General features: G+C 39.2%; 2 protein-coding genes and 1 pseudogene across 3 annotated transcripts; 2 read left to right on the forward strand and 1 right to left on the reverse strand.

The window, feature by feature from the left end:
• Positions 1-1788: 1788 nt before the first annotated feature.
• On the forward strand, positions 1789-5279 carry LOC103323106 (COBRA-like protein 7). Its single transcript, XM_008225066.2, has 2 exons — positions 1789-2686; positions 3486-5279. The coding sequence occupies exons 1-2, from the start codon at positions 2134-2136 to the stop codon at positions 4898-4900; spliced, it is 1968 nt and encodes a 655-aa protein (XP_008223288.1). The 5' UTR covers positions 1789-2133; the 3' UTR covers positions 4901-5279.
• Positions 5280-5892: 613 nt separating this feature from the next.
• On the reverse strand, positions 5893-10119 carry LOC103323105 (two-component response regulator ARR2). 2 transcript variants are annotated; one of them, XM_008225064.2, is made up of 6 exons: positions 9642-10119; positions 8965-9117; positions 8490-8870; positions 7989-8065; positions 6674-7843; positions 5893-6562 (listed from the first exon to the last, which is right to left on the reverse strand). In XM_008225064.2, the coding sequence occupies exons 1-6, from the start codon at positions 9814-9816 to the stop codon at positions 6488-6490; spliced, it is 2031 nt and encodes a 676-aa protein (XP_008223286.1). In that variant the 5' UTR covers positions 9817-10119; the 3' UTR covers positions 5893-6487. The 2 variants fall into 2 exon arrangements, with proteins under 2 accessions (XP_008223286.1, XP_008223287.1); XM_008225065.2 differs by having other exon boundaries at positions 5893-6559; positions 9642-10105.
• Positions 10120-17002: 6883 nt separating this feature from the next.
• Positions 17003-18106, forward strand: LOC103323147 (exonuclease DPD1, chloroplastic/mitochondrial-like; annotated as a pseudogene).
• The last annotated feature ends 2782 nt before the right edge of the window (positions 18107-20888 follow it).

The raw sequence follows: 20888 nt of genomic DNA on the forward strand, positions 1-20888 counted from the left end.
TAGGTTGTTCATCATCATGCATATGTAACCTTTTCTTCTTTAAATAAATATATTATTGCACGTCGAGTCGAGATTATGAAATCAGAGAGAATGTATATATGCATGAAAACTTAATTATTATGATCCAAAAAGAAAGAATACGATAAGATGTGACTGGTTAGAGTCCGAATCATCCACTTTTGCAACAAAGCGACAGTAAGCAAACTTGGCCCAATCGTCGACCTTGACATTAATTGGCTAATTAGTAGCTAAGATATCATTCCTTCCAAACAAAAATTAATTGGGACCCCGATCATGCAATGCATTATACCATATACATTCCGGACAAGGTTGTTGTGTGGTAGGCATATTGTCACTTGGCTTTATATTCTCGTGCCCTTATGATTTCTGTGAGCAGAATTTCAATGCGCTTTATTCTCAACTCACATCATATGCCATGTGCATATATATTTTTTTTCTTCTCCTTTTCCAACAAGGGTTTTGTTAGTATTTGTCGTGTATGATTCATGTACATGTGAGTAATTGACAACTGTTATAAATAACTAACATTTGTAATTTGAAGTCATTTATTCACGTGCATGTGAATGATGGTCTTTTAAATTTATTATGCTTTAGAGAGAGATTGCAGTTGCTGTTGGCAATAATAAATCTTTGCAAAACAGAAAGCAAAATTGAGGGTCGCTTGTTATAATGTCATAATCAAAGTTGTCTTTGTCGAAGGAGAGGTCTATTTTCAGTTATTGAATGGCACTAAGGTTGATTTGTTTGGTCTCTTAAATCTTTTAGTACCAAATAACTCTCTCTCTCTCTCTCTCTCTCTCTCTCTCTCTCTCTATGTGTCCTCTGGTTTCTGTCATACTATTTAATGCTAATAAGAAGTCGCATCTGATGTAATATCTCACTCTCTCTCAGCGTCTATCAATTTCTGTTCATCTTTGAAGACCCTATCACGCACGCAGGATTTTATATATAAACCACATCAAAAACATGCATGACCTTGTTTTGTTCTCCACCATAAATAATTAGTAAGACATTAGAAAGATCGTGCACATTAGAGTGGAGAAGGAGCTAATCTGAATGCACATTAGGAGGATCCTAACTTAAGCACACCAAATACTAACCCCAGACTCTCAATAATGGAATAGATAATCTCTATTTTTCATAAATTACAACCTGCATTGCATGCTAATGGGCTGTGATGTCCAATGTAGAGGCCTTCTCAGATTGGGCCAGGAACTCTGCTACAAGCCTACAATGGTGCTCTCAGCATGTTCAAACTAGGCCAGCTTCAAAAGACAAGTCCATGAGCGAGCATATTACTAATAGGCCCAAAACGTAAGAGAGAGAGAGAGAGAGAGAGAGAGAGAGAGAGGTTTTGGTACCTGGCTATAAACATTAAACAACACGACGTGCCGCAACATAAGGCCTAACTTCATGTGCGCTTCTTTCCTTAGTCTTTTGCTAGACATGGGGGCTTGACTTGATTGGTGTCTCATTGAAACCACATTTGTCCAAAGGTGTTATCTGGACCCGCAACACACGAAATATTTGTATTGACACACTTCAAATTTGAACCATTCATCTGAATTTTTACACCAGAAAGTTACTGTCCGAACAAATCTTCTCCACTATCTGAATTCCGATCTGTTTAATGACATAAGTATGTATGTGTCTGAAATATAAATTTGATAAGACAAGTTAAGAGTCTTAAAGAAATCGCCTCTCTGACCCATGTCCAAACATGAATTCAAAATCAAATATGAAGAGAGGGAGGGGAAGGGTTCCGTTGAGACAAAGACAAAAGGCTCTTTTCACACTCCAAACTCAAACCGCACTACCACTATGTCTTCAAAACGCATTTCTTGCCAATTGCTTTCAAGGATTACCAAATCCACGAGCCATCTTTGAATCACTCCAAGACGGCAACAATATCAAACAAAATAAATCATTTAAAAAAAAAGAAAAACACATTTCTTCACGAAATACAGCTTCCATTAAGCTGTTTATACTCTCAACGCGTTTCGAAAAAAACACACACAGAGCCTACGCGATAAACAGTCCCGCATATATAAACTCTCTCTCTTCCTGCAAATTCAAAATCCCAACTTTTGAAAACCCACCAACCCAAACGCCATGGACTTCAGCTCCATGAGCTGCCCTCTGATCTTCACCCTCAGCTTTGTGCTTATTTTCACTGCCTTGCCTTCTTCATTCTCTCAGCCAACCGCGGATGCTCCAGCACCAGCCTCCGATTCGTGCAACGGCGTGTTCTTATCGTACGCCTACACTACCGGAGCCAAGCTCCCGCCCGAGCTCAAATCTAACCCCAAGCGCCAGCCCTACCGGTTCGAGTCCGTGCTCACTGTGCTCAACAACGGGCTCGAGGATCTGAAATCTTGGAGGGTCTTCGTGGGGTTTAAGAACGATGAGTACTTGGTCTCTGCCTCCAATGCCGTTTTGGCAGACGGGACTAGCATGCCTGGAAGTGTGGGAAACGGCACCGTTTTGGCTGGGTTTCCGATGACCGATCTGAAAACTGCGATTAAGACTGCGGGAGACTTGACCCAGATGGAGGTTCAGGTCAAATTGGTCGGGACCCAATTCGGTGTGGCCCCACCCAAGGTTCCTCTGCCCTCGAATATCTCTTTGGCCAATGATGGGTTTGTTTGCCTCAACGCCGTGCAAGGTAAGTTCTTAGCATTCATTTTGGTCGTCTCTGTTTTGGGTATTTGTGGATTTGTGTTTTTCTGGTACATTTTTGGATGTTGTTATTTGATGAAATTTAATTTGGAGTATACAGATTTCATTTTTATCCGTTACCCTTTTTTTATGTTTAGCTGCTAGCAGTTGTTCTGATAGCTTATATATTTTCAGGTTTCAATCATTTGTTTTGAATGTTCATTATATATAACTGTATTAAATTGAATTTGATGAGAGGATACCTGGTGTATGTTGGTGTGGAGATGAAGGGAAATTACGGTTATATCTGTCCTCAAATATTTGGAATTTGTTTAGAGATTATTTGTACATTTTCTTCCAATTTGCGTTGGACCGTATCAGTCTCATTGGTATATTGACTTACTTTAAGTCACTAGGAAAATTTGTTACTCCTAGATTCATAACTACACTGGTGAATGTCTAGAACCACAAATCAAGATGTCTTCCCCATTAGTTTTTCGTTTTTGGAAGACAATGGCCTTCTATATCTGCAAGGAAAATTTGTTAGTCTTGGTCTACAGAAAATTTTTTGGGTCTAGTTTTTGTTTAGCTTTTGGTTATAATCAGATCATTGCTTTCTATGTTTCCTTCATATTATTAGACCCTCATTTTTAGGGCGTCCTTTTCTCTATAGACCAATTTGTTAGTAACAATCAGATGTCACCGTGATAACATACATTTGACACTAAGTTGGGTTTTCGCTTTTCACTTTTACTATCCATGTTAATGAGCATACTCTTACGCTTCTCTGATAATGTTCTTTCCAGGGACGAATGAAATGCATGTCTGTTGCACTGTAGACACTAAGTTTAAAACGAACATCACTGTAGATGGAAAGTTCCTCCCCCGCCAAAATGGAGATCTTACAATTATGTATGATGTGACCAATACTCAAGACTCAAATTACTGGGCACAAGTTACAATTGCCAACCATAACCCCCTAGGCCGTCTTGATAATTGGAAATTGAGCTGGGACTGGATGGCAGATGAATTTATATTTGCAATGAAAGGTGCGTATCCATCTATTGTAGATTCTTCTGACTGTATATTCGGCAGACAAAGTACATACTACAAGGATCTGGACTTCTCCACCGTATTGAATTGTGAAAAACGGCCAACCATAATTGACCTGCCTCCAACAAAGGCCAATGACACTCTACTTGGTCTGGTCCCTAATTGTTGCCGAAATGGTACTATCTTGCCACGATCAATGGATCCAAGCAAATCAATGTCATCATTCCAGATTCAAGTCTTTAAAATGCCTCCAGATCTTAACCGGTCCCAGTTCACACCGCCACAAAACTGGGCAATCAACGGCACACTCAACCCTGATTATGAATGTGGCCCTCCTGTGCGGGTGAGTCCTAGTCAATTTCCTGATCGAAGTGGCTTGCCAGTGAATTCATCTGCGGTAGCTAGCTGGCAGGTTGTGTGCAATATTACACAGCTCAAGGGAGCAAGCCCTAGATGCTGTGTTTCGTTTTCTGCTTTCTATAATGATTCGGTCATCCCATGCAACACTTGTGCATGTGGCTGCCCTAGTAATACAGCTCGAACTTGTAGTACAACTGCACCAGCTATGCTTCTTCCGCCGGAGACACTTCTTGTTCCCTTTGAGAACCGAACTGTCAAGGCAAAAGCTTGGGCTGAACTTAAACATCTACCAGTTCCAAACCCGATACCCTGTAGTGATAACTGTGGGGTCAGCATTAACTGGCATTTATATACAGACTACTCTCGTGGATGGAGTGCAAGGGTCACACTCTTCAATTGGGATGAAACTTCTTTTGTTGATTGGTTTGCTGCCGTGCAAATGGATAAAGCAGGCCCTGGTTTCGAAAAGATGTACTCTTTCAACGGAAGTACCTTGGAATTGAATGGTGTCAACAATACCGTATTCATGCAGGGTCTTGAAGGATTGAACTACCTTGTGGCAGAAACAGATGCAGCCAACCCGCAGAAGGATCCTAGGGTGCCTGGGAAGCAGCAATCAGTCATCTCATTTACAAAGAAGAAGACTCCTGGAATTAATGTGATTGGTGGAGATGGGTTTCCGACAAAAGTATACTTTAATGGGGAGGAATGCTCACTTCCTAAAATATATCCAAGTAGTGGTAACAGAAAGAGTACACCGATAATGTTTTCAGTCCTCCTAATGGTTGTAGCGTTCATGGTGATGTAGCAATAGCTGAGGGATGAGGCACTGCCAGATCTTGTAGCTGCTGCTGATTTTTTTTATTCTTTCAGTGGTTTGATTGATATATGCTCAACCAGGAGGTTTTGCAAAATCTCAACGACTAGAAGACGTGCATGCCATGACTGGTACTTATGAGGTTGTTAGGGGAAATTTGGTTGTCGCTGGTAATCTCTTGCTCTTCATCTGCACATGCTGAAAGGAGGATAAACACAGCAAGTGACAGCAAATCATATGTAGCTATTGTTCTCATATTTTGTATAAACAATTACTGAACTAGGTGCTTGCTTTGATTCTTTTGTTATATGTATACATGTGGGAACGATTATCCAATATATCTTTTTGGAGTCACTGGAATTTAGGACAATTACTTTGTGCGCCTATACAAATTTTCTGCTCTGAGTGTTTGTGTTCTCTTTGCTTGTTTTGAAAATCTTTGCTTGCTTGCGGATACAGGAAGCCAATAGGAAAAAATCTTCGCAGGCAGAACAGGTCTGTGCGTCTAAATAATTATATACTTTAACTTGTTTAATGCAAATACCTAATCAACTTTTAGACTTGTTCAACTCAAATTATTCTATTCTTCAGGCTGTTCCTTTTTTTCTTCTTTTGTTTCTTTTTCTGGCTGTTGGAATGATTCTAAAGCTCATGCTCAGCTTATGTGTGGACCACATCTTATCCGACCATTTCTTTATTTTTTTTTTGGAAAAGGTTATCCGACCAGTTCATGTTGGTTGCATTATTCCCATTTGCCAGTTACTCTCCCCGCAGCCATATCTTTTGTCACTAGCGTGCCTAAAAATAGTGAGACATCTCTAGTATATTTACTGATTTGTTCTGCAACAGTGTAAATATTTCCTTTTTTAAAAGGGTAAAAATGTAATTCAGATTCCAAGACTTCATAGTGAAATTGCTTGTCATAAATTAGGCGAAATTCCATGTAATTGTTGAAACAAATCTCATGTACATAAGATAGGAGAGACTATTAAGAATAGAGGTCACATAAGAAGGTGGTTAACACCAAAGCTAAAGCATGAATGAGAATCCCTAGAAATTTAAGTACAAGAAAACAAACCAGAAAAGAATACCTCCCGACTTATGTCTTGAGTAACCAAATGGAATTTATGTACATCAAAGTCTGATTCCTTGAACGAGAGAGAAATGCAAGAGGAGGCAAAAGAAAATAACTAACAGGGCAAACTTCATGTGTTATTAGAGTTAGAAAGGCTCCTACAATGCCTGCAGGCGTATCAAAACCTACTCTAGAATACTCAAGATGCGCCGAAAACCGAGTACAGTTTCACCAGCACCCCAGAAATTGTTGCTTCTTTCTAGCCACTCAAAATTTTGCATGTATGCCTTTGCATTTCATGCAGCAGTATCTTGCATCACAAATATCTTTTTGACCTGTTTGATCCGCCTCAATTACCCATCATCCTGACATTTAATCTGCTGGTTTCTTGAAGTAGAAACAAACTTGAATATCCACCATTCGATTGCAAAAGAAATGACTCCTATTGCAGCAATTATATACACCAGAGCTGCAAGCATACAGAATATTGTAGGGAGCACATTCTACACAGGAATATTATCCAAGGAATACCCGTCAAAGTCAAACTCATTTTCGGTGGCTCCAATTCCCTCTTGCTGCTGGAAAACAGAAGAACTTTCACATGAGTAAATAATAACCTCAACAGTTCGAAATTCATATCCAAAAATCTAAACACAGAAGGTAAAAAAAATAGAGGCAGAAAAATTGACCTGTTTGAGAAGTGCACTCATTAGATCCTCCTGACCAAATTGTTCGTTAAAGTAGCTAGTTTGAGAACTTGCATCAGGAACCCTTTCAGCTTTAACCCTAACTGTATTGTCAACAATAAGACTGTTAAGGTGTTGACCATTATTTTGAACATTCACATGATGAGTGCCTTCTCCAATTGAGAACATAGCCTTTCCAACAGTAGATGGATTCCTGCTCTGTACGCTCCTTTGGCTAGAAGAAAATCCCTGATGAACTAAAACTGAGGAGTCAAGGCTACCATGCATGGTGTTTGTATGTTGAGAGGCATCAAAGGTCAAGCCTACATTCTGTAAGTCCCAGTCATTAGATTTGTGCTGATGTAACTCATTAAAAATATCATAACTTGGCGCAAATCCAGAAGATCTTTTTATTTCACAGTTCACGTCTTCTGGAAATGCTCCTTTAGACGTGAGGCTGGACATTCCTGGTGTACTTCCAAGAGTAAAATTGTTTCCTGGCAGTTCTGAACTGTTGTTCAGGGGAAAGTTCAACATTGAGGAGTTCTGCTGGACTGGATTATATCCTGCCCCTCTGCCATTATCAGCAATCCCATTTCTTCCTAAAACTCCACTAGGAATTCCATTTGATAGGATAGGCTGCCCCATTGATGATGAAAGCCTAGGAACATGATTTCCAGAAGTTTCATTCAGGATCTGCCCTCTTGACTGTGGTTGAGACATCTGCATAAGTAGAGCGCTGTTCTGGACTCCATGGGCATTGACTTGCATATTCACACCCCCAAGAGATTGTGCAGACTGGTGCAAGTTGGCAAGCTGCTTGGCCTCCATATTTGTTGGAATTCCATGAAGTAAGTTCATTGGCTTGCTACTGCTCAGATGTTGTTGCCCCTCTGCAAACCTCAACTTTGGATTTTCAAAGCTGAATAAGTTCCTTTGATCAACAAGGGGCATAGGCATGCCAGATTTTGCTGTTGACCTACCAAGTCCGGCTTGGAGTGTGGCAAGACTTTGAGCTGGAAGTTGACCTGTGACGGCTAGCGTCTGAAGATCAAGCCCATTGAGCGACGACATAGCTCCAAAAGATGCTTCTTGGGGACTCAGGAAAGAGTTATTCAAATTACTCGGGTGCTGTGACACTCCACTCAACCTTCTAAGGTACAGCCTATATTTCTGTTCCACAACTTCGCACAGTGAGTTTTTCTCAAAATGCATACCAAAAGAAGGGAAAAAAAAACCCAAGAGCCTTTCTTGAGTTCATATCATAACAGACTTCCTCTTCATAATTGTTTATTATATTATACAAAACTATACATACCTGAAGATGGCTAGCAACATTTTCTCTAGTGAGCCCAGGAACATTCATCAACTCCAGAATTTTCTTAGGAACAGCCTCTGTATCAAATTATCAAGTTTGATTAACATAAGGAATACATTTGCAATAGGAAATAGACACATAATGTTGCATGGTTCAATTTTATCTAAAAGGCAAAGAGATTAATTCAATGCTAACTCGCACTAAAATGCTAAACACAACATAGACTTTGATTTATGGAACAATTTGGATGTAAAAGGTGTATTAATTATGAGTCGTTTGTCAATGAATAAACTAGACAGACATGATAATGATAATTGATATGGCCAGCATGTCCATTTCTGTCAGTGTGAAGAATGTTTATATAGGTTCAAACTGATTCAGCTCCTAGTTGAAAAACTAGGCGCAAAACTCAAAAGGACCAAGAACACTTATTTGCTCCCAGCATCCATATTCAGTCCAGTAGGAAACATGAAATTGAAAAAGAATGGGAAGAAAACATACTATCGATGCCTAGTTGATTAACAGCACCCACAAACTGTTGATGGAGTTCAACTGACCAAACAACCCGTGGCTTCTTTAATGTGGATGAATCATCCCTCTCGTCGGCCTCTTCTTCCTCATCCTTCCTCCTCTTTGAGTTCTTCCAAGTCCCTTCATTTGCTGAGGACGAGTAATCTGCATCTTCAGATGGTTTTGGCTGCCGATCTCCTTCTTCCACACTTCCAGATTGCTCCACTTCCTTCCACTCATTCTTTTTCTTACGAACTACATGCTGCCATATGTTCTTCAGTGCCTCTATACGAACCGGTTTGATTAGGTAGTCACAAGCACCATGAGTGACCCCCTTCATAACAACACTTTTTCCATCATCAGCAGACATCACTGTGAAATCACATATCAGCTCCAAATTAATATATATACTATCTGGGTTAACAGCAGTTAAAATCCACACAAATTACTCAAACGGATAACTCACTGATAACAGGCAGGTCCATCTCAAGTCCAACGCGCTCCAGCAGTTTGAATCCATCCATGTCTGGCATGTGGACATCACTAATAACTATATCATATCCATTTTTGTTCTCTCGAAGCAGATTAAGTGCGATCTCCGCTCGATTGCATTTCGTAACTAGAAAATCCCAAACAAACCGAATCAATCTCTCAAAAAATTGATAACAGAAATGATAAAACAACATAAATAAACAGAGCTATGAATCTATAAAAGCGCAAATCAAAACTCAAGCTTATCCTTGGAACAATAAGATTAACTCTTTAAAAAAATAACAGAAGCAAAAAGATGAAAAATTAATGCTGTAGAAACCATGAAGAACAAGTCACAAACTTTAAGACAACCCATTATTTGAATCTAAACACAATTATAACTGAAAGTGTACAAAATGTCAAACTATAGACAAATCTTAATATTTGTTCCCTTTTCTACAGCAGGTTCCCAATCCCCTAAATATCAGCTTGAGAAACACAAGAAACGATAACCCAAGTGGTAAACACTTGCACTAAATCAACCCAAAAGGAAAACAAGGTTATACTTTGAAACAGTAAATTGAAATCACCTAAAGGATTGAAGAAAACCCATGAAGCAAAACCCAAAAGAGAGAGAGAATTACAATTCAAGCAACTCTAATAAACGGGTACCTTCATAGAGACATGTTCTAAGCATCTTCTCCAAAATCATAAGGCAAGTGGGATCATCGTCAACCACCAGGACTCTTAAACCCGCAGGAAACTGGTCAGAGACCACATCAGCCGATTTCCAAGCGCCACTTGAACTAGCCGTTGACATCGATCCCATACCGTTACTCAGATTCATGGCTTAAAAAACCCAAATCTCGGAGCCGAAAGAACAGGGGAGATACAGCTAAAGGAACAACCAGATACCCGAATTACATGCTTAAGCTTCGGTTTTGATTCACACCCAATTCGAAATTCAAAGAACCAGTTGAAACTAAAGCAACGAAAAGGAGAGAGATTTTGATTTATCTGGTGATACAATTTTTATTGTGGTATAATTATATATTTATTCTTCAGATTGAAGTTGAAAGAGCTGGACTTGTCTCTCTCTCTCTCTCTCTCTCTCTCTCTCTTTCTCTCTGTGCTTCAAGCTCAAATTGTCTGTGTTTTGGTTTTATTTTATGATTTATTAATTTTTAATAATTTGGAATATTTTATTCAATGGTGGGTCACTCCTGGAAGAGTGGATCCAGCTCACATATAAAATTAACTTGATTAGCTAACATGATCCTCCTTCCCAAATTTACTCATAATTACTGTTTACTTTGTTACTTTGTATTTGGTTTTTACACTTTTACTATTTACAATTTCTTCAAAATCAAAGCCTTCCTTTTTATCTGTTTGCTCTTTTTTGGACTCTTTATCTGTTTCCTCTTACAGCAACACAAATTGAGTGCTTATACTTTCACCTCTCCAATAATTCAGCATCAAACTCTTTTTAAATTTTAAATTTTCAAAATTATACATCATAACTGAAAATTACACAAAATTAATTGTTTTTTAATTTACTAATTTACCTAAGCTGCCCATGTGATACACATTCAGTGTATTTTATATATATAGTAAATTGCATAATACCCACACAATGAATATTTTTTTTAAAGAGAGGAAGTAGTAAATTTTCATTAAGATTGTCAAATGTTTTTTTTTTTTGGTCTGAAGATTGTCAAATGTTACAAACTCGAGCGAACTAACGTGGCCTCGTTACACAATGAATGTGTTGAGATTTATTTTGTGTTTGATTTTTGTTGAAAAAGACTGAATTGGGCCACTCATAGCCTAGCACTAGAAAAAGGAAACAAAAAGGGCAAAAAGAAAAAGGAAAAAAAAACCAGAAACACAACAACCTTAAATCTATATATGAGTACAAAAACAGAAGCACTTTTTTTTAAAAAAAAAAATACAATGAAAATAGTTGAGGATAATGTTTGGTTTATTTTTTGGATAAATGTTGTTTACCAAAGCAAACCACCACTTCCATGTATTGTGGGGGTGCTTTTGGTTTTCCACTTTCAAGTCCTCAATAGTTTAGCCACTTGATATTTTTATATTTACAAAAACGGAACGGAAAGGGGGTTTGTGGAAGGAAGGAAGGAAGGAACGAACCCCGTTGAATGAGTATTCTTTTAAAGCACAGTCAGTTGGGTCTTTACCTGCGTTCTGCTGGGTGTGCCGTCTGACCAGCTTTTACTTTTCATGCCAGTTACTTTTACCACCCTGCCTTCTCTACCCACTTCCCCCGTTCGACACGTGTAATTTGGCGCCTCTAAATAGGATAAGGCTTCCTTGGCCTGTATTGTTTGCTCCCTCATTTCCTAGTCATGACTCATCATCCCCCTGCACTTCACTGCACTGCATTCATGCTTACTTTTTTAGTTTTGGTGCTGTCTGTGTGTGTTGCTTCCAAAATAAAAAAATCTATGTAGCTTTGCTTATGGAATATGAGCTATGGTCTCTTATGATTCGATACAATTAACCTATAATTTTGGTCTATTAGTTACTTCTTGTTGTTTTTACGGCATTATTCTAATAGCATAACATGTCAAATATTTATATACATGCAATCACTTGCAAACTATACGTATTATGAAACGAACCTCGTGTCAGTCTTTTTATCTCAAATAGCAGTTTTATTCCCTAATTCATGAACTAATTAGCAAGCTCACGCAACGCAACGGATTTTTATTCAAAGAAAACATAATATAAATAAAAAATTAGGGTTGCTTTTCCCAGTCCTAATGCAAGAAAAGCTGTGACAAGCCTTGCTAAAGTGGCCCATAGCATTCTGAAACCGTATATTCTCTAGTAGCCTTTTCTCTATTACGATGAAGGATGAACACACCCCAACTCCCCAACTCCCCAACTACAAGTCTTTGCTTGCTTTTCAATTTCACCCTCAGAAAATATATTTAATAAAAAACTGTGTTAATTTGTGAGCAAAAAGAAAAGAAACCCCACTCTCGCTCTCTACAAGTCTCAAACCCCAAGAAAAACCAGCCAATGAAAGCTGTGGAAACTGCGAGTGGTTGCTTTTAGGCTAAAGCTCTGGCAACTTGGCAAGCTTGGGCTTTTCCCACAGATTTAAATCCTCAAACTTAATGATTTAATAATAATTGTTTATTGTTTCTGGTTCTAGCTTTTCATGGGTTTAGTTTTAGAGAGATGCTTTTAAGGCAAAATATGGAATATTATGTGTAACCCCCCAAACCTTTAGAGTATTTCACGCTCGCCTATTAAACTATGCCATGCAAATGGCTTCTCTCCCGGTGGAGAACGACTTCCCTGCTATCTCCGGTCAATAATGTTATTATATATGTGATAATACTTTCACGTATCACAATATTATTGAACAAAGATAGCAAAATAATGTTATTCCTATTGCAACTAATTTTTCCCCTCTTAGTGGGTTTCAGGTGATTGGAGCTGCTGTTGCTACTCTGCCATGTGGCATCTCATGGAACTTGGAGAAAAAGTCCAAAGCTACTTTTACTAACTTTCCCTATCTCCTTTGCCAAATTGCCCACTTAAATCATGAGTGCCATATCCCAAGTCCCAAGCAACACACCCAACACAACATGAATGATAATGGCCTCACTCTTTTTACCCTTAGCATGCGCCTTGCGAGATTTTTTTTTTTACTTGTGATCTTGACAAAATTTTCTAACTTGATTGCTTTCCCTTTTGGATGTGAAAAACGAATGGGAAAGTGGTAATTTTTTGTTTTTGGGAGAGTTTTCTCTTTTGCTTTGTAAGTTTGGGGTGTCATTGTTGTATATTCCTTTGAGTTGTTAACAATCATTGTCATTTTCTTTGACTAAAAAGGCTTGTGTCCTTGCTTGCCCATTCCCTCTCACATGTTCTCTTGTTGCTACATTAACATCACTTGCTTGCTTGTAATCACTATCAAAAAAATCACCTGTGAGCATGCCTTTCCCAACATCATTGAAACCATTTTGGTTGTGTTTACCACTTTTAAGTTGGCAAATCAAATAATTTTGGGGGTTGCTCTTTTTCACGTGGTAATGCTAAAAGCAGTGTCGTTCAATTAATTATCAACTCTTAAAAAATAAATATTATCTTTTAACTAAATTGTTCTGCCAATTAATACTATCAATTTTACTTTAATTTTTAAACACACGGAAGTTAGTTGTCTTCTTATGTTGAACATGCAAGAATTTCTCCAGCCTACCGTTTGATGTTGGCAAAAGATTTATAAATATTTCTTGAGGGTTTGCTTTGTTTTTGTTTTAGTGTTGAAATTGCAAGATTTTGATCCCAAGTTTACAGCAAAGATCCAGCTAGCTATGCTAGCAACACCAATGATGAACGGACAACGAGTTCAAAAGACACCCCCAGAAGACTAGACATGTACTGAGATGACTCGACGCGGGGCCCACTGGCCCCACTCTGGGCTGGTCCACGTCAGCAGCGACGAAGGCTAACGCAGACGAGACGTGTTGGACGACGTTCGTTTCGACCCGGGAAATCGGACGGACACGTGGTGGTGTCCGTAGTGCAACTGGCGGGACCCGCTCCTGGACTGTACAAATAGGAGAGGCCAAGGCGTTAACGGGAGAACTGGGCCAACGCGGGAAGGGAAGGCATTGGGCTGGGCCCCACCGCACACCTCATCAGTGATGAAAAGAGTACGGGGCCCACTTATAACGTACGTGCGCCTCTCATACACGTCCCTATCGGCTTGTCACTAGCTAGGACACAAAATATAGAAAATAGAGTTTAGGGTTTTGTTTGTTTTTTGGGTGATGGAAAAGAAGGTTGGATGCATTTGATTTGAGTAGGTTGAAAATTTGGAGGACTTATTGTTTTGTGTAGTTGAGAGGGAGATTCTATTGTCTATGTTGAGCATATATTTCTCAAACTTTGTCTACGGTTGTTCCATAACTTTCTAGATATGTAACCAATTTATAGAAGATAATCATGGCCATCACATAGACATGTAAAACAATATATATATATATATATGTATATGTACGAAAGTCTACCTGACTATGTTTGATTCGAACACATATTATGCAAACACGAATTTTAGGTGGATGAGTAACTGCTCTTAATAATAAACTACAAACTTTTTGCGCTATCTTGCTATCTTAATAAATATAATCGGTTGGAGCATTTGCAATGAACTCACTAGTTGTATATATAGTAATACACATGTAGGGTTTTAGGTAAATCCCAAGCCTTCAAAGATGTACCTAAATTGGGCTCACACATAATTAGTCCATACTATATAATATAAGATACATTCTATAAGGTGCACCAATACTAGAACGATTATAATATAACGGGCTAACCATCAATTCTCAACCCAATAAATATTCCAATCAAACTCGATATTACCGGAAAAATACTCCCAAGCCTAACTAATAATAAACAATTTGCAACACTGAATTCCAAAATTGAATTAGGGTGGTGATAAGAAAAAGGTCACAGGTGGGTTTGCTGTCCCATCTATTTTGAAGCCATTTTTGGTAACATTAGGAATTGCAATTATACAACGAAGGATAGACCAACACGTTGCAGTACTGTAGGCTCTGCTTCCCGACACCCAACCTCTTGTTCAATGGCTCAGAGATGGATCCAAAAAAATATTGGGAATCAGAAGAATTATTGAAGTGAAAGGTTGGAGACTACCTGTCAAGCAAGCAAGCAATCAACGGCCAAAGGGGAAAGAAGAAAGCCTTATGATATCAAATTTTGGACGTGCATGTGGATCCACAAAACTCAATCCTTCCCCCCCACCCTTTTCCCTCTCTCTCTCTAGCTCAGCACAGAAATGTTCCGAGTAGTAGCTCCCCACTACCTTTGCCAGCCTCGCAAGCAAGCCAACAAGTAGTAGGTCCATCCATTCATCCAATCCAATCCCGAGTTGACTGTTTGTAAGGTTTGATTCACTAGAAGATACAGCCACACCCAGCGCCAAGAATGAAAATCAGATTACAAAGTTAAAAACTTTGCCACTACCATTGCATTTACAGTGACGTTATCTGAATCATCGATTATGTTGAATATTACACATGATATGTTTATTTATTAGAATTTAAGAAAAAAGGAACTAAGGAATAACTAGAATTAGATCAAATATCTAATTCCTAGTTTTGAGAATATTTGATTCCTTATGAACTAGTAAACGCATGAGAAGTCATAAATTGAAATAATTTTAATACTCCTTTTTATAAATAAACATATATAGAAAGAGAACAGTCATCATATATAAACTCAAGGTAGGGAGAAAAAGGAAAATAAAATAAAAGAGGAAGCATATAATTTTCTCCAAGCTGGCAACTTGGGTTGGGGTGTTATTTTTTTAGGTATGAATGATGGGAATAACGTACGCTGTTCTCTCTCATGTGGCAGGTCCATTATATATCTGCGATTGCTTGCAGGAAATTAATTTCTCACATGACAATGTCTAAAGCAGCAGAAAAAACATAACAAAAAGGTACTTGGCCACTCTACAAGTTATAGGAATTAATTAATGCCTGGCGTACCAACTCCTGTTTAAATGGGGTGTTGTCACCAGCAGGCCATTTCTATAATTAAGATCGTTTTTGCCAAGTTGGGTATTTCCTTTAGTCCCACAATTGGGATGAAACTTCATACGCTCTCACATTTTTGGTGCAATTGCGGGTTACAATTGCAGTTCAAGTAGTTAAGAATAATTATCCATATATCTAATGTCATGTGTTCGAATCCCTCCTCTTGTTGATGTCTCTTGTATATCAATTTACTTGAGTATAGAAAAATGCATTAATTATGGCATGCATGATGATTGTAGACATAATTGAAAGTCATCATTATCCATCCTAAATGGTAAGGGTGGCCCCAATAGCAAACAACAAGAATACACCATCGTGTCGTGCACATGGAGTGGTTTATTTTTATTTTCCTAGGATGAATATGCACATGTAATGTAACTGTAACATAAGCACCACCCACGAGATCTTCAGTCCCACTTTCCACGAGAGACCATCACAAATTCACAAAATTTAGAATATGAGTAGGGGGACGTTGGGTTCATCTGGGTCATTTGGTGATCATAGGAGATTTATGCAGCTACTTGAGCTCTGCCCTAACCCATAATCATCCATAAACTTGATTTGGTCCATAGTCACTTGTAAATACCCACTCAACCTCATGCTACCCAAATGACCGAATAGGTCACAATGACCCAAATCAACACACAATGATTCTAGACATGTCATGCATCTTGAGGATCGCTAGTGGGTTGTAGTTTGAAAGGTATGAGAAGAAGTGTTACGACTACTTTTATTTATATGGCCTGGGTCAACCCAAATGTGCTTGGGGGATTTATGGGCGGCACTTAACCACATTAAACATCTATAAGGGATTTATAACTCAAGTGGTTAAGGACATTTATTTATGCCCGCGATTATTACCTTCCCGCAACTGAAGAACCCCGTTTCTCATGGAGCTACAAATAAGCTCAAGATGGGGGAATGCCCACAAGAGGGAAAATGGCAAATGGCCAACTTCAAATTTCAAACCCAACCAAGAACATGTTGGATGCCATGGCCCATGCTAGAGATTCAAGCAAGAACCCAAAGAGGCCCTAAACGCGAGAGACCATGAGAAAATAGTGAAGCACCAAACTGAAGACGGTAAGGCTAGCGCGCAAAACTCGGTGAGTGGTAGTGTTAGAGGCCTTCCGCCATTGCTACTCGTTCCACACACTCTCCTCCTTATAAAAACTGTGTGAAAAAACTAACCTCTCCCACCCCTCCACTCCCTCCACACCCACTTCCTATAAGATCAAGTGCCCGTTTTCAGCTTCAAGTAAATCTACGTATTTGCAAATGGTAGTTTCATTTTCAACCCATCAAGTATTTAGCTTCTTTTCGCTCTGCATTCTTTATTTATGGACCTTTTTTTTCCTTGTTTCTTTTTGTTATAGGTACCATGACCAAGTTAATGGCATACAACTCCTTTTCAATTTCTGGGGAAAAATGAGGACATGCTCCATGTACTTTTCTAACTTGCAAGTACCAAAGTTGGAACTTCAGTCACCTTCTCTTGGGTTAACGTCTTTAGGCAGAAGAGCAACAATAACCACCATTAGTCAACCACTTTTAAAATGCTATAGAAGCATACAATACTTTGATGCTCCAGCAAAGATTTTGGACAACGAATTTTTAAAGCATTTTGTGAAAGTATTTGGTCTGGATCTTGAAACCACTGGACTTTTCAGCGAAGGACGGATCGTTGAAATTGCGGTCCGGGATCTTCACGGGGGCAAGAACAGTTGTTTCCAAACTCTTGGTAAACCCCGAACAACATGTTCCAAATTCTCATATCCATGGTATAACAACCGACATGGTGACACATTCAGGTGTCCCAAGGTATGTTGTTCTTTTAAAGCCTTTTAATTTCCTGTCATTATTATTCTAGTCAGGCATTGCAGGTAGTTATTATGTATAGAATATGTCTAAACCTTCTAAGGTGCTGGATAACATGAGTACTGGTAGTTACTTGTAAATTTAGTTGATGAAATACTAAGCTAATGTAGGCATTAGGCAATACATGATTACAAGTTCTTGTTTAGGATGGCGGAGTTCATTCCAATCCTTGTCGAATACATCAAAAGCGGCCAAGTACTCGGAGGGCATGTTATACTTGCAACTCACAATGCACGCTGTTTCGATGTACCATTTTTGGTAAAGGAATTCAGCTGCTGCTCATTTGATGTTCCTCCTGACTGGTTGTTTCTTGACACCCTTGCTCTAGCTCGCGAGTTGAGGAAATTACATGGTAAGAGCTATAAATGTAGAAAAGAAGAGAAAAGAAAAGAAAGAACACAATTTCTTTTACAAGATTAATGATTTCTGGTACTATTAACAGGATCAAAGGCTCTTCCAAAGATCTCACTTCAGGGTCTTCGTGAGTTCTATAGGATCCCTCTAGAGGGTTCAAATCACAGGCCCATGTCAGATGTGAATGTGTTATCATCTATACTTCCCAACATGACTTTTGACCTGAAGCTTGGTGTCGATGACTTTTTGCAGAGGACTTTTAAGGCATCGGCCTGCAACATTACGCAAACAAGAACATGAAGAAGAACTGAAGCTGCAAGCATGCCGTCATTTTCTGCTCTTGTTTTCCTCTATAGCACTATAATTATGTAGGCAATTGTTTGTCTGTGTATCATTTCTAGTAATTTTTGTCCAGCTCCAGCATTATCACATTTGCCTTGAGATATGAAACAACATATTTTGTTTCCATATATGATTATGATTTTGTTTGACATTGATTTGAAGATACTGTTGGAGTGTAAACCCCAGAAATATTTAGTTCAATGAAAGTGTGGACATATTTTATTTATGAGATTGCAGCAATGAATGTGGTTTATGTTTGTGCAAATAATCTCACGGGAGAATATTCGCTTCTAGATCTTTCAACCTTCTATCTTCCTTCTCTCTCTTCCTCGATTCCTGTAAAAAAGATTGGAGTAAATAGACGACACCCGGGGGTTTTGGCCGAAGGCCCTTTGATGCCTAAGTCAGTTTAAGTGTTTATAGGAAAACAATAGCTAAGCAAAAGGTACGGAGTTGTATATATGGTGTGAACTAGGCGGCCGGAGCCATGTAGGGTAGCCGGAGCCGTGTGGGGTGGCCGGAGCCGTGTGGAGAAAATATGGAGAGAGGAGAAGGAGAGAGAGCTTCAGGTATTTTTCTCGGGTTTGGGAGTAGGTTCAGATGTACCTTGAATTATGAATGAAGTCGTCTATTCATAGGAGTAGGTTCAGATAATACCTAAATTAATGATATTATATTCTCTTTATTAGGATAATATCTGAATTTATGATATTATCTTATTAAATAAAGATAATATCATATTAATTCAGATATTTATCTCTATTAATTAATTGGCCAGATAAACTGGTTCAATTAATTAATTTAAGAGATAGTCTTCTTTTCCACGTGGCGTGCCGTGATAGGAAACAGAAATAGTTGCTCCCATAAATGCCCCCCAAACTTCTGTATGGCTCTTGTGCGACATGTAAGAGATGAAATTATTTTTTCCGGGCTCTCCAACTTTGTATGGGCTTTATTCTGTGAGTTTGACTCCTTTTGCAAATCGATTTCCCAATTGGTGTAGGCTTCTGACTGTTGTTGGAGTTGGATTCCCAGTAGGAATGAGCTTTTGATTCCTTCTTGACCTGGGTTGTTCAACTTGTATAAATACAGGGCTTCTCTTCACTTTTTCTCACATCGCAAACTTAACTTCTCTACTTTCTAGCTTGAGAAAGATCTTGGAGAATTTGTACGGCTTGTCGAAGAAAAGAGTTGTCGTGCATCCCAAGGTAAGTCGAGCACATATATTTTTCTTTGTTTTCTTTTTTTCGCGGTGAGGACCAACTAGGTGGGACCAGGCTGGTTGACGTCCGTGACTAGTGGCCGAAGACGATTGGAGCGCGGTGGCCGTTGGTTGCTGCTTGAGTGAGTATCGGGAGAAAGTTGGTGGTCCGCCCCCTGCCCAGGGTGTTAAGAGATGGAAGCAAATGATTCGGACTATGATGATCCTCTAAAAGGAAGGCTTGATGTCAAGTCTTGAAGAGCTGCGACATTGCTAGCGAAAGATGTGTCTATATTGAGGAAGAAGATAAAGATCCTTTCTGCTGAGAAGACTTAAGTAAGAGTTGTTCCTCCATCATTAGTTAGAGTTAAACATCTTATTAGTGCAAATAGCAAGAAGATTGGCGATATGCACAATATCAGGGATGTTCCATTCATGTCTCATACAAACAAGTTTAGAGACCGTGATCTGCTATGTGAAGTGGTTCGTGTTTGATCTAGTTCACTTGCTGGGAGGCAAAGAGATGCATATGTTCTTCTCCAAAGTTTGGGTCGTCTGTACCAATCAAAGGATGAAGGTCGAACTGGGAGGTATGTTCATCTACCCAACCATCATGATCCAATTGTTAAGTGACAAGTAGTCAAGCTTGGAGTTGATTCGTCGTCGTTGACTCATTTGGAGGTGAGGATGGTAGCGGCCAAGAAGGTGAGAGAGTCATCTGCCTGAGCAAAAGGTTCTTCTGCAACATTAGCAGCTTCCAAGGTAGACAAGTCTAGCCTGCAGGGATGCAGTGTGTCCGATCTGTTGAAGACGAACTTCTGTCAAGCCCATCCGCTTGCTTCAAGTTGGTTGATCATATCTATCAGGCTGGTGATCTTGATACATTTTCAAGTCTTTCCTTGGAAAAATAAAGGATAACAACATTTCATCTGCTCCAAAAAAGATGTGGTGGCAGATGTCGCAGATCAGAAGGTGGAAGAGAGCATGGCTAATTAGGCGGATGCGAAAGAGACGCAGATCGGGATCTTCTACTGAGAGTAGACGAATACTTCTTTATTCCTTTTCAGCTTTTGTAGTATGTTCTTTGTTTAGAATAATTGGTTTTGTTTGACCATCTTCTTTTTGTTGAACTTGGCCGGTTAGTTACTTTGCTATGGAAATTTCAATTATTATTATTTTATAACCTCAATTCGCATAGTGTCTTGTGAACTGCTTAAGTGTTTCTGGGTTGGGGTATGTTTAGCATACGTCTAGAGACGTGTCGATGAGAGTGGCCCGTTTGACCTATGTCGAAAGATGTGTCGATGAGTGTGACCCGTTTGGCCTACGTTCGAAACGTGTTGATGATAGGGGATCGTTTGGCCCAAGTCCGAAGACGTGTCGATGAGTGTGGCCCGTTTGGCCTATGTTCGGAGACGTGTCAATGTGTGTGACCCGCTTGGCCTACGCCCGATGACGTGTTGATTAGAGTGGCCCGTTTACCTTATGTTCAAAACGTGTCGATTATAGTGGCCCGCTTTAGCCTACGTCCCGAAATGT

The sequence above is a fragment of the Prunus mume genome, linkage group LG2 (genome assembly GCF_029339155.1).
Source record: "Prunus mume cultivar Tortuosa linkage group LG2, ASM2933915v1, whole genome shotgun sequence".
Lineage (NCBI taxonomy): Eukaryota > Viridiplantae > Streptophyta > Magnoliopsida > Rosales > Rosaceae > Prunus > Prunus mume.

Bases quoted from the DNA above. Each gene is read 5' to 3' on its own strand.
- LOC103323106 (XM_008225066.2), top strand. From the start codon at position 2,134: ATGGACTTCAGCTCCATGAGCTGCCCTCTGATCTTCACCCTCAGCTTT. The intron at 2,687-3,485 runs GTAAGTTCTTAG...TGTTCTTTCCAG, and splicing joins TTGCCTCAACGCCGTGCAAG to GGACGAATGAAATGCATGTC.
- LOC103323105 (XM_008225064.2), bottom strand. From the start codon at position 9,816: ATGAATCTGAGTAACGGTATGGGATCGATGTCAACGGCTAGTTCAAGT. The intron at 8,871-8,964 runs GTGAGTTATCCG...GTGATTTCACAG, and splicing joins GATGGACCTGCCTGTTATCA to TGATGTCTGCTGATGATGGA. The intron at 8,066-8,489 runs GTATGTTTTCTT...AATTTGATACAG, and splicing joins TAATCAACTAGGCATCGATA to AGGCTGTTCCTAAGAAAATT.